This window comes from Hyperolius riggenbachi, chromosome 3 (genome assembly GCF_040937935.1).
Source record: "Hyperolius riggenbachi isolate aHypRig1 chromosome 3, aHypRig1.pri, whole genome shotgun sequence".
Classification (NCBI taxonomy): domain Eukaryota; kingdom Metazoa; phylum Chordata; class Amphibia; order Anura; family Hyperoliidae; genus Hyperolius; species Hyperolius riggenbachi.
In genome coordinates this window covers 63,239,443-63,252,518 of record NC_090648.1, presented here as the reverse complement: position 1 = coordinate 63,252,518, position 13,076 = coordinate 63,239,443, and the positions used below count along the sequence as shown (strand labels likewise).

Here is a 13,076-nt window from a genome sequence, read left to right as displayed (position 1 = left end):
AGCAGACCATCTTTTATTTCCTATGTGAAATATCTAGTTGTTTGATAGGTGTCAGTAGTTGAGATACACACTTTGATCAGACAGGCAGCTGGTGGATTCAGGATTCCATTGAAAGAGGTTTTTTTTAGTTGTTCGCATTTGCATGTTGCTATAGGTCTTATTAAAGACTTGTGTGGGTGTTTCCTGTTCTCTTCCATAGATGGGATTTGATGGTTTCTTCTTTGGCCGGCTGGATTATCAGGATAAAATGAACAGAGAGTCAACAAAGCACATGGAGATGATTTGGAGAGCGAGTGATGATTTTCAACCACCCAGTGCCGATCTCTTTACCGGTCAGTGAGTAGCTACTCTGAGTCGTTCTGTGTACAGCATGTCCTGACTGACTATGCAGGAATGGGGCAGAATAGCACTGCACACTATGTAGCAGCACATGGGATAACATTGGTTGTTTTTATGAAATGCTGTGCAGCTGCCATGCAGGCCAGTACGTTATAGAAAGTTCTAATAGTGCTACTTTACTGGCTGTTCTCCTGATCCTATGCTTTTTAATACATGTGCAGGAGACTCTGTCCAGTAGCGTAGCTAAGGAGCATTGGGCCACAGTGCAAGATTTACATAGGCCCCCCCCCCCAAGCATTCTTTACGTAGCCATTCATATTGGGCCAGAAAACCTGCCAAGGACATACTCGGGATAAGATGTAAGCAGAGGAGCGGACAGCTTAATGATTACAACTATCCAGAGCATATATAGAAGTGATCATTGCCAGCATGGCACCATTGAAGAGCGGTTGAGGGAGGACCTTAGTGGGCTCCTCTTGTCCAAGGGCCCCAGTGTATTCACAACCTCTGCATTCCCTATTGCTACCCCACTGACTCTGTCCTTTGCTGCCTAAACAGTTCTTGTAATGAAAGCAGATCTAAATAATACTTCCTATATTTGTGTAGCGCTTACCTCCTGACGGACTCCAAGCCACCAGAGCGCACTCAGTAGGTAGTACCAGTGGTAGGGAGTCTTGCCCAAGAACTCCTTACTGAATAGGTGTTGGCTTACTGAGAGTTGAACCCAGGTTGTGTCAGAGGCAGAGCCCTTAACCATTACACTATCCTGACACTGAATGACGACTGTAGGTACCCCTAAATCAGAGAAGAAAAAATTGAATTAGGCTCACGTTGGCCCAGATTGCCTAATCTTTAGCCTTCTGATGCTGCTTTGTCTTTGCGGTCTCCCGTCCCCTTTTGTATCGGATCCCTCCATTCAATATCCTCCCAAAAGTTTCTTTACCTCCCCTCCCCCCATTGGTGACAAGATCCAAGAGCTTTTTTTTCACTGCGCATCTGTGATATGGAACTCATGGATGCAGAGTTCAGACTCCCTGGTCATTGCTCGCTCAAGCTTCTGGGAATATGTGGAGAGAAGACAGAGATTGGGAGAGATCTCAAAGACAATGAGCAGCACCAGGCTAAGAATTAGATAATCTAGCCCTTCATAGGCTTATTTCAAGCAAACCATTTATCAGCGCCAAGGAAATAGAACATAGAATGAACAATGTCCAAAGGCCACAAAATTAGTATTAAGACGTCCACGCAGATCAGAGGAATAAATACAGTCAATAAAACTTCACCACAGTGATATTCCAACCTCACATAGTCTTGTGGCCAACCATCACCAGAAAAGAGTAAGGCCTAGTGCACACCGAGCGGTTTTTGGAGCGATCCGCCGGCCGCATCCGCCTGGAAAAACGCTTGGCTAATGTATTGCAATGGGATGGTGCACACCGGCGGTTTGAGGTTTTTGCCAAGCCGCAAACGCGCCTCCTGCTGCGCGTTTGCGGATTTCGGAAGCGTTTCGTCAATGTAAAGTATAGGAAAACCGTAAACCGCTCTGAAAAACTCTACTTCAGAGCGGTTTGCCAGGCATTTTTGTTACAGAAGCTGTTCAGTAACAGCTTTTACTGTAACAATATGTGTAATCTGCTACACAAAAACGCACCCAAATCCGCTAGGTATGTTTAGAAAACCTCTCTAAACATACCTAGAATCGCTCTGAAATCAGCTCCCAAAACCGCTAGCGTATTGCGGATCTGCTAGCAGTTTTGGTGTGCACTGGGCCTCAGAGGGGCTTAACAGCTGCCAACAACCCACATTATAAGGTTGTAAGTCTCTCACATTCAGTGGTAATCCTAACGAACCTCAAGCAGATATTGACCCAAACTTCCACCACTCCCTCATTTTGATATATGGTATCCAGGAAGGCCAATATATAAACACAACAAAAACCGGCAACTCTAAGTGTAAACCGCTTATTGTAAAAACAATCGGTATAGACCGTAAAAAAACAGAAAAATAAAGACTTTCATATGGGACCCAGGAACTGGGATCCCCTAATAAAAACTTGCGCGTGTAAGCTGATCCGCAGCCTGTCTTCTTTCCGACTGCTTTCGCAATCTAGCGTCGTCGGAATAGGCTTATTTCAGTTGGTTTTGTGTTTTTTTTGCTTTTTTTTTTTTTTTTACTCCAGGGGTGCTTTAAAGGACAAATGAAGCGGGTTATGGAGGCTAGTGATGGTCAAGTAGATGCAAATAACTTTTGAGTAGATGCAAATTTATGCAGCTTGAAAATCAACCAATCGAATTTTACCTCAGCAGGATTTGATTGGTTCGTTTTCAAGCTGCATACATTTGCATAAAAATGGCATAAATTTGCATCAACTCGAAGTTATTTGCATCTACTTAACCATCACTAATGGAGGCTGCCATATTTATTTCCTTTTAAGCAACACCAGTTCCCTGGCAGCATTGCTGATCTATCTGGCTGCAGTAGTCTCAATAACACCAGAAATAAGCATGCAGCTAATCTTGTCAGATCTGACAATGTTAGAAATATCTTATCTGCTGCATGCTTGTTCAGGGTCTATGGCTAAAATAAATTGAGGGCAGAATTGTCAACGCTCCTAAAACCAGGCCACATCTGAAATGACTAGCAACAGAGGTGTGCAGAGCCCCCTAGAGGCAAATACACACCTTGTATTAAAAATGGATGCTAAGCTATGCACCACATCCCTAAGCTCAGAATAAAAACTGAATACAAGACGTTTGCATTTAAAACAGATGCACCACAAAATAACACAATGTAGGATGTTAGCTTCCAAAACTAATTTGCATGCAGAAAAATGAATAAAGAGACCGGGCACTGTCCTGTTGTTGCAAATTGTTTACTGCTTGCAGCCAGATGACATGCGGTATTGAGTATAATCAAAACATCAAACCTGTCAGGTGTCTTGCATCATAATTTCATGGATACATCCAGTGAGGCTTGCGGGGGGGGGGGGGGGTGTGGTGACCAGGGGGTGATGGATGTGCACAACAGCCGTTTCGCGCTCTGTAGCGCTTGCTCACGTGCGTATCCGGGCAAATGAAGGCGCTTCTGAGTCTCGGCTATCTAGACCCGAGGCTCCGCCCACAGCGCACGTCATTGGTCCGTGAGTGAAGGTTACAGGAAGTGTTTCATGCTAGGATGTGAAGAGCGTGGGTACTGGCGGAAGTTGCCTGCCAGTGAGTCCATGCGGGCGCCATTACTGGCAAGAATACATGTAGAGTAAATTACGTGAAACGAATGGGATTATCATTATGTGATAAGAGGGGATTAGCCCATTGTGTAAAAACATGGATAGTGATTAGTGAGGGTGGGCGAAGATGGACCTCCTAAGAAGAGATTGGCCATCCTGCTTTAGGGATCAAGAAAACATGTTATATGCCTGAGCTATGCGTCTTTCTTGACATATCGGTCGTGGTGTTGCCTTGGGGTGGCGATTCCAGGGTAACAAGCCAATACTGGTGGAACGTTTCCTTACACACATGCACTGAATGGTAGGCTCCCCCATAGTGTTTTTAGCTTAGGTAGTAGGTATTTCCGAATAAACGTAATGGTTTTAAAACAGTTTATATTCACCTTTAAAATGTTAAATGGAGTTGCATGACTTCCGCAGTTATGCTTGATATGTGGTGTTATGTTTTCACTAAATGAGGTAAATTAATGCACAGAATATCACTAATCACTATCCATGTTTTTACACAATGGGCTAATCCCCTCTTATCACATAATGATGATCCCATTCGTTTCACGTAATTTACTCTACATGTATTCTTGCCAGTAATGGCGCCCGCATGGACTCACTGGCAGGCAACTTCCGCCAGTACCCACGCTCTTCACATCCTAGCATGAAACACTTCCTGTAACCTTCACTCACGGACCAATGACGTGTGCTGTGGGCGGAGCCTCGGGTCTAGATAGCCGAGACTCAGAAGCGCCGTCATTTGCCCGGATACGCACGTGAGCAAGCGCTACAGAGCGCGAAACGGCTGTTGTGCACATCCATCACCCCCTGGTCACCACACCCCCCCGCAAGCCTCACTGGATGTATCCATGAAATGAAAAGGGCCAATAGCATAATAAAATGGGCCCTACATGGGATTGTGGCAATTAGAATGGTTTTTATATTACAGGTGGTATTCCTGTCAGAGACTTAACATGGAGGTGAAGCTGTGAGGTAAATAGGCTGCTGATTGGTTGGGCCTCTGGGTACAGGTTGTGAGGGAAAGAAATGTAGCTCATGTACTGATTGGTCGGCAGGTGAGCAGAAGGTAGTCTGCCAGGTGTTGCTGGGGCTTATACTATGTTGCAGCAACCAATCAGGTCAAGGTACAGTGTATAAAAGAAAGGTCCGTCTCAGCGCAATCTGCCTTTAGTCCAGAGCGGCCTGGGGAGCTCAAGAGCTGTGATACTGAGCTGTAATACGGAGCCCCCGCCGCCATGGACATATTAAGGCTGTTGGCTGCCAAGGCTGAAGAGCCGGGAGGTCGGGAGACCTTGGAGAAATGCCTGCGATGGATGGAGGAGCAGCGGCAGATGGAAGAGGGAAGAGCAAGCGAGACAGCGGAGAAGTCGGCGAAGCGACTCAGGAAGAAGAAGAGGCCTTACTCGCCTGAGGGAGTCGCCGGCGGAGGTTCCAGGCCCAGAAGCGGAGTGTCGGCGAGCAGCGGTGCGGCATCCGGGAAGAAGAACCGGCAGAGCGGAGACCCATCTAGCAAGCTGGCAGTGGCGGCGAAGTCCGGTCCGTTGGAAGCCCGCCCTCCTGCCTTCCTAGCGCCGACCAATCTGGCTCAGGCGGAGGCGGGGCCATCCGGATTTGAAAGAGCGACCAACCGGGTCGCTTCGGCTGGTGGGCGGGGCGAAGTTCCAGGTCCTTCGGCTGTAGCGCTGGGAGCAGTCGGCTCCGGCGCTGGCCCCGCCCACTTTGCAGCGACCAATCGGGACGCCGCCGGCGATGAATCCTCTGGCTCCAGTGACGTCGGCGAGCGGGGAGAAGAAGCTCCGCCCCTAGCCTCTTCCGTACAGTACGGCGTCTGCCCTGGCGGTGGGAGCCAGCGCGCGCAGGCCAGATCGGGGGAGTATGGGTTACCAGGGCAACCTGGGACGCCCGCTCCGCCTGCGGCCAGCGGCGATGCTCAGCTCCATGCCGGCGGCGCGCCCAGCGGTGGAGCAGCCCATGGAATTCCTGTGGTTGTCCAGCAGCCACCAACCCTTCCTGCTGATGCTGGCATTGGTATGTATGACAATGCTTCTCAACTGTCTGTCTTATTGAATGCTGTGATGGAAGTTTTAAAGGGGAAAAATCAGGCATCTGCTAGTAATGTATGGGTAGGTGGTAATCCAGAACTGGGTCAGCTAACAGATAGGTCGCTTCCTGCTGAGTCTGAGCTGCCTTTAACTCCTTCACAGGCTCCTGTATTGGGTCAACAAATCCTGCCTGTGACTAAGCCTGGTATAGCGGAATCCGCTTACAAGGGACACTTATCTTGTGAGTTATCCCCATTGGGCTTTCATTTGTCTGCAGCTACAAAAGAAAAGATATGGAAAGGGGATTATGTGGATTTGCTGTCTTTGTTACCGCAGACAAAGGAATTTCTAAAGGATAAAAAGGATGACAAAAGTGAGGAGGATAGGAGACGCCCAATACATAGATCATTTAATAATTGGTTGCAGGCGTTTTGTATTTACGCCAGCGTATTGGGTGAACGGTTTCCTGACAAATGCCCACAAATGTTTAGGTATTTAGATTCGATATCAGAAGCATACAGGTCATTTGGAGGGCTAGCTTGGTTTAGCTACGATGAGGCTTTCAGACAAAAAAAAAAGGCAATTGCAAATACCGCCATGAATGCGGTTTTGGCGCAGGTTCTCACCCTATAGCCAAGTGCTTCAAAAAAGCAGCAACGCAGCCTTCCACTCCCAAAGAAATTTTTCTCAAAAGCAGCCACGCCGGTGAAACTGGGAAGCATTCTTCCATGGCTCACAATTTATCCAGACAAGGCGAAAGCAGTTCTTCTAACTGATGGTTTCAGCTATGGGTTCCGCCTGCCAGTCTACACCGGTGATGGCTGTTTTTTAGTCAATAACTTAAAATCTGTTAGTGTACATACAGAGATTGTTAGGGATAAGATTAAAAAAGAGCTGCAGGAAGGTAGAGTTGCTGGCCCCTTTTTGTCACCTCCTTTTACAAGCTTCCGTTTATCACCATTGGGTATTGTTCCAAAGAAGGAACCAGGTTCATTCAGATTAATTCATCATCTTTCTTACCCTAAGGGTGGTTCGTTGAATGACGACATATCAAGTGATATGTCTTCTGTAGCATACACCTCTTTTGATAAAGCTTTGGAGCTGTTGCGTCCTTTGGGTCACAATTCACTTTTAGCAAAGGCAGATATCAAATCTGCTTTCAGGTTACTACCCATTCATCCTGACAGTTTTAATTCGTTAGGTTTTCATTTTGAAAATGAATTTTATTTTGACAAATGCCTCCCTATGGGATGTTCATTGTCCTGCAGTTACTTTGAAGCCTTTTCCACTTTTTTGGAGTGGGTTTTTGTAGTTACTACAGGACAAACGTCCCTGATGCACTATTTAGATGATTTTCTATTTATCGGTAGTCCAAATTCGGAAGTTTGCAGTAAATTACTGACAGCGTTTTTTGTAATATGCGAGGAATTTGGTATTCCTTTGGCAAGGGAAAAAACTGTTTTCCCGTGTACGTGTATCGAATTTCTAGGTATAACAATAGATTCGTCTAAAATGGAATTTAGGTTACCCAGCGAGAAGTTACAAAAGCTTAGAACGTTAATTTTTTATGTTTTGAGGCGGAAAAAGGTTCTGCTAAAAGAGATGCAGTCTTTGTTAGGATGCTTAGCGTTTGCCACTCGCATAATGCCCATGGGTCGTGTATTTTCTAAGCGTTTGGCTAGATCAACGACTGGTCTTAAATCGCCTTTTGCACATATCAGGGTCACTTCGGACCTAAAGGAAGATCTTTTGGTCTGGGCTGACTTTCTGAATGACTATAATGGTCGTTCAGTGTGGCAAGATCAATTTTTCACCAACAGTCATTTAAATTTCTTCACAGACGCTTCCGGCAGCGTGGGCTGCGGGGCGTTCTGGGATAATCATTGGTTTAATGCCCGGTGGCCAAGGGAGTGGTTTCAAAAGGAGGTGACAAGTAACATAGTTTTATTAGAACTTTTCCCAGTAGTAGCATCTATTTATATTTGGGGCCCCCATTTTCATGGGAAAAGAATCCTGGTACAGTCAGATAATAAAGGTGTAGTATACGCCATTAATTGTTTGGCATCAAAGTCACCTATTGTAGTGAAGCTATTGAGGTTGTTAGTCTTATATACACTGAAATTTAACATATGGTTAAAAGCAGAACACATGCCTGGCATTAAAAATGATATTGCGGATGCTCTGTCCCGCTTCCAGATGGAGAGGTTTCGTGCCCTGGCTCCCGCTGCACATCCCGTAGGAGAAGAGGTGCCTGCATTCTTGTGGGAGCTGATTTGGAACTAATTTGTAATAGAATAAAACAATCAGTTTCCATGGCAACTTGGAAGGCTTATTCAAGTGCATGGAAAGACTGGGTGAATTTTACTAACAATGCTGGTTTCAACGAGTGGGAAGTGACAGAAGGATTGGTGCTGCAATTTATATCCTTTTGTATGCATAAGGGTTCATCTCATTCTCATATTGCAAAAACCCTAGCGGGCATTTCATTTTTCTTAAAATTAAACAATTTACCGGCTTGTAATTCTTATTTTACAGTAAAGCAAGCTCTGAAGGGCATGCGTCGGGTTTCTCACAAACCTGACAACAGACAGCCGATTTCTATTCCTTTATTGGAACGGCTTTGGGAAGCAACAAAAACAGTTTGCTTATCTACTTTTGAAACACAGCTTTTTCGTTGCGCCTTTACTTTAATGTTTTTTGGCGCCCTTAGGATTTCTGAGCTCATTTCTCCTTCTCTATTACAAGCCGGAGGTTTGCTTTATGAGGACGTTTTGGTCACTCCTGCAACAATAAAGCTTTTCCTAAAATTCTCAAAAACAGACCAACTTGGTAAAGGAGCTTGGATCGAATTACATAGTTGGTCAGGTAATAAGTTATGCCCCTTAAAAAATTTGTGTGATTATTTGACATTCAGGGGTATTTCACAGGGCCCTCTGTTGCGTCATGCAAATGGCCTTCCGCTATCTCAATTCCAATTCAATGCAGTGCTAAAACTCTGTAAGAATGCGGCAGGGATTGGGGATATGCGTTTAACTTCACATTCCTTCCGCATAGGCGCAGCTACAGAAGCTTACAAGCTAGGCCTACACGACAGTGTTATTCAAAAAGTGGGTAGATGGAAGTCGAATGCTTTCAAACTTTATGTTCGCCCTTAAAACTTTGTTTATTTACAGGTTCAAAGACTGTGGTCTGGATCATTGGCCACTCTTTTATTTTTTGGGCCCATAACAGAGCTTTTCGCCGTTGTTATTCCGCCAACCTCAACATGAACCCGGAAGAATATACAGTCTACTGGCATGGAGTGCGAGGACTGGTATGGTCTCGTTTAAAAAATGTTATGTTTGACTTATGTAAGATTTGGCCTGCACCACATATTCTGATCATACACTTAGGCGGTAACGACATCGGAAAAATAAAATCACTTGAGCTATTCTTTAACATTAAGGATGATCTGGCACTTTTCAGAGCGTTATTTCCGAAGTCTGTTATTGTATTTTCTGAAATTGTGCCTAGGTGGAAGTGGTTGACATCTCCTGACCTTTTACCTTGTGAAAGGGTGAGGAGACGGACTAACCACAAACTTCAGAAGTCTCTTCCAAAAATTGGAGTTTTTACTTTCAGACACACTAATTTAGAAGGTGGTCCGCAAGGGCTTTACAGGCAGGATGGAATACATCTTAGTGACATTGGCCTCGACATCTTTAACTGGGACCTCCAATGTTGCATTGAGTTGGCTGTGGGGTTGGTGCCAGGCTAGGAGCCTGGCGGGTGGGGTCCTTTCGGTAAAACTTGAATATTACAAGTGGTCTGAACCGTAGTGGTGGATCACAGTGAACTGTTGGTATCTGTTATGATGGTTGATAACAGTTTTATATTTATATTTATATTTTAATAAAGTTATTTGGACCTCTTTTGAGTTTATGATAACCAATAAAGAAGGCCACGGCCAATTTTATGCCAACTTGGAGGTTGTGTGAGTGTTTATGTTATTTAAGTAAGTATAAGTTTATGTATATTATATATTGTCTACATTCCCATGAAAAGGGCCAATAGCATAATAAAATGGGCCCTACATGGGATTGTGGCAATTAGAATGGTTTTTATATTACAGGTGGTATTCCTGTCAGAGACTTAACATGGAGGTGAAGCTGTGAGGTAAATAGGCTGCTGATTGGTTGGGCCTCTGGGTACAGGTTGTGAGGGAAAGAAATGTAGCTCATGTACTGATTGGTCGGCAGGTGAGCAGAAGGTAGTCTGCCAGGTGTTGCTGGGGCTTATACTATGTTGCAGCAACCAATCAGGTCAAGGTACAGTGTATAAAAGAAAGGTCCGTCTCAGCGCAATCTGCCTTTAGTCCAGAGCGGCCTGGGGAGCTCCCCACCCACCCTTCCCTTATGTGAAGCACTTCTCGTCGTGGTCAAACTTTATTGGTTCCTCAAGTCACATCACAAGTGTGGACGAGCTTAATGAAGGGGTCCTTTCGGTAAAACTTGAATATTACAAGTGGTCTGAACCGTAGTGGTGGATCACAGTGAACTGTTGGTATCTGTTATGATGGTTGATAACAGTTTTATATTTATATTTATATTTTAATAAAGTTATTTGGACCTCTTTTGAGTTTATGATAACCAATAAAGAAGGCCACGGCCAATTTTATGCCAACTTGGAGGTTGTGTGAGTGTTTATGTTATTTAAGTAAGTATAAGTTTATGTATATTATATATTGTCTACATTCCCATTATGATGCAAGACACCTGACAGGTTTGATGTTTTGATTATACTCAATACCGCATGTCATCTGGCTGCAAGCAGTAAACAATTTGCAACAGGACAGTGCCCGGTCTCTTTATCTTTATGTTTTTCGCTACAATGGGTACTTTCTTCTGCTTCTTCTAACTGTGAGCACGTCACTGTGCATAACATGTCTATGCGGCCAGAAAAGTGAGGACTTGTATATTTTACACCAGAGCAGGTGTTGCTCACCCCCATTCTCTGCCGGGTGCCCAGCCCCCATCCTTCTTTTGACTTTTTTCGAAAAATGAATAGAGGCAGAGGATTGGCAGGATAGCCAGGCAACTTATTTTTTTAAAAGGAAACAAATATGGCCTCCATAAAACAAAGCCTCCATATCCCTCTCTCTTCAGTTGTCTTTTAAGCTTTATTGAAAAGTCTAAAAAAATTGTGAATTTGCAGTTTTTTTGCAACCAACATGTTTCTTCCACTAGCTTATTTATAAACCTCGGTCTTCAGTCTCCTGAAAAGCTCAGTGCACAGAATAGCTGCAACAGCTTCTGTATGCAAAAATTGGATTCACTCTAATCTGAAGACTGTTTGCATGTCCCTTATTCATGTGGTCGGTCAGAGCCTCCCTCTTTCTCTCCCAGGTGTGCTTCCTAATGGCTACAACCCACCCAAGGGCTTCTGCTGGGATCAGCTGTGTGATGATGCTCCAATTATGGAAGATCCACAAATGGAAGATTATAATGCAGATGCCGTGTTATCCAGTTTCCTGGCAGCTGCTGACCATCAGGTACTGACTCCTCATCTTTTGCCTGTCCTTAGTATGCATGTTATGGTGTAGCAATGTGAGGTGGCTGGAATATTCTACCTGTGGTGTTTGTACCAGTATTGCTTGCGAATTTTAGCCAAAGCCAGGAATGCCGCAGTGTTCTCCCCAGGCTCTTTTAGCCGGGGTGCTCCACCAGGCTAGGATAGTGTAATGGTTAAGGGCTCTGCCTCTGACACGGGCGACCTGGGTTCGAATCTCTGCTCTGCCTGTTTAGTAAGCCAGCACCTATTCAGTAGGAGACCTTGGGCAAGTCTCCCTAACACTGCTACTGCCTAGAGAGCGCGTCCTAGTGGCTGCAGCTCTGGCGCTTTGAGCCTGCCAGGAGAAAAGCACGCTATAAATGTTCTGTGTTTGTTAATTTTGGCGAGCACCTGGCTGTCATTGGCTCACCTCCTCATCCTTCTCCTATGCTGTAAACAAAGTTGCAAAAGCTCTGCATTCCCCACCCACCCAGCTGTAAATAAAATTCTGGGGAGAACACTGTGCCATTTTCGATTTCGAGAAAATGTTTGCGAAAATGCATTGTATTTTCGCAATATGGCGAAAATTTGCAAAAAGTACTTTTTTATTGTTGTTTTACCACAAATATAATGTAGTGTGAAAAATAACAGTTATTCCAAAAGGATTTTCGTTTGCATTTTAGCGATTTAAACATTATTTTTGCGAAAATAATATCATAATTTGTGCTAATCACTGGTGTGTACTACAGGTAGTCCCCGGTTAACAAACGAGATAGGGACTGTAGGTTCGGTCTTAACCTTAACCTAAATCTGTTCTGAAGTCGGAACACTGTGCCATCTCTGTCCACTGTACCTCCTCTGTGCCTCCAGTGTCCTTCTCTGTGTCACCTCTGGCTTCTGTACCTCCTCTGTGCCTCCAGTGTCCTTCTGTGTCACCTCTGGCTTCTGTACCTGCTAATAAAAGTTTAAAAGCCTTTTTTTTTTTTTTTTCTTTGAGTTTTTTAAAATTTATTTTCTCAAACTACAAGTCCAATTTGAAAAAAATAGTTTTGACTTGTTCCCATGGAAACAGAGAATTCATGCCGTTCATATCGGCGGGTCGTCCGTAAGTCGGGCATTCGTAAGTCGGAGCAGCACTTACATGTCTTGGTGTTTTTGTATGTCATGCTGTAGTGTGTATTCTGCACGTGTGTAGAGTTTAGATACTTACTGACTGCTTTAATAGGTATACCTGTTTTTTAACACAAATAGCTGATCAGCCTATCACCTAGCAGCAACTCCTTGGATTTAGGGCCCTTTTCCACTACACTCATTGCTATGCGGAAGCTGCATCAAAACGCAAAGAAACTGCAACCAATTCACGTCAATGGAAGAGTCTCCATTGACGCGAATTAACTTGCGTGATTCGGCACGATGCAATGCGGGGGAATTTATGGATAAAATGCTGCAGTTTTCCGCAGCACACATCCAATTCCCCATAGCCTCCGACAGAAAGCCGCATGACAGCGCATCCGGTTGTACGGACGACAACCGGAAATACCTGCGGGGGATACGAGGCGATGCGGCGATCCTCCACACCGCTAGTGGAAACAGGCCCTTAAGCATCTAGATGTGGTGAAGACAAGTTACTGAAGCTCAGAGCATTCAGATAGCACACATATGAAATCGCTGCCGGGAGACTTGGGCGCAGGATACAGCCGATATATGGCTTATTCTGCTGCTGCACAAGTTCCCGGCGACGTTAATTACTATTCCCCCTCTGTCCACATGGATATTGGGGGAATGATATAATTCGGCTTCCAGCTATTGCTAAGGGCCGAATTATTGTGTTTTTAAAAGTAACTTCAGCTCTGTCTTCTGACGGTGCCGAAGTTACTGACTGTGCGCCGCTATAGCTGTAATTCCTATTACGGCCTATGGTGGTGCTGGCT

The 13,076-nt window shown here is 44.8% G+C and overlaps 1 protein-coding gene across 1 annotated transcript in view; it reads left to right on the top strand.

The window, feature by feature from the left end:
* Nucleotides 1–13,076, top strand: part of MAN2B1 (mannosidase alpha class 2B member 1) — a 90,897-nt gene that overhangs the window by 32,963 nt on the left and 44,858 nt on the right. Inside the window, exons 5-6 of the mRNA XM_068274207.1 lie at nt 200–332; nt 11,001–11,146. Of these exons, the coding sequence (XP_068130308.1) occupies nt 200–332; nt 11,001–11,146 (279 nt within the window). The remainder of the gene's footprint in view (nt 1–199; nt 333–11,000; nt 11,147–13,076) is intronic.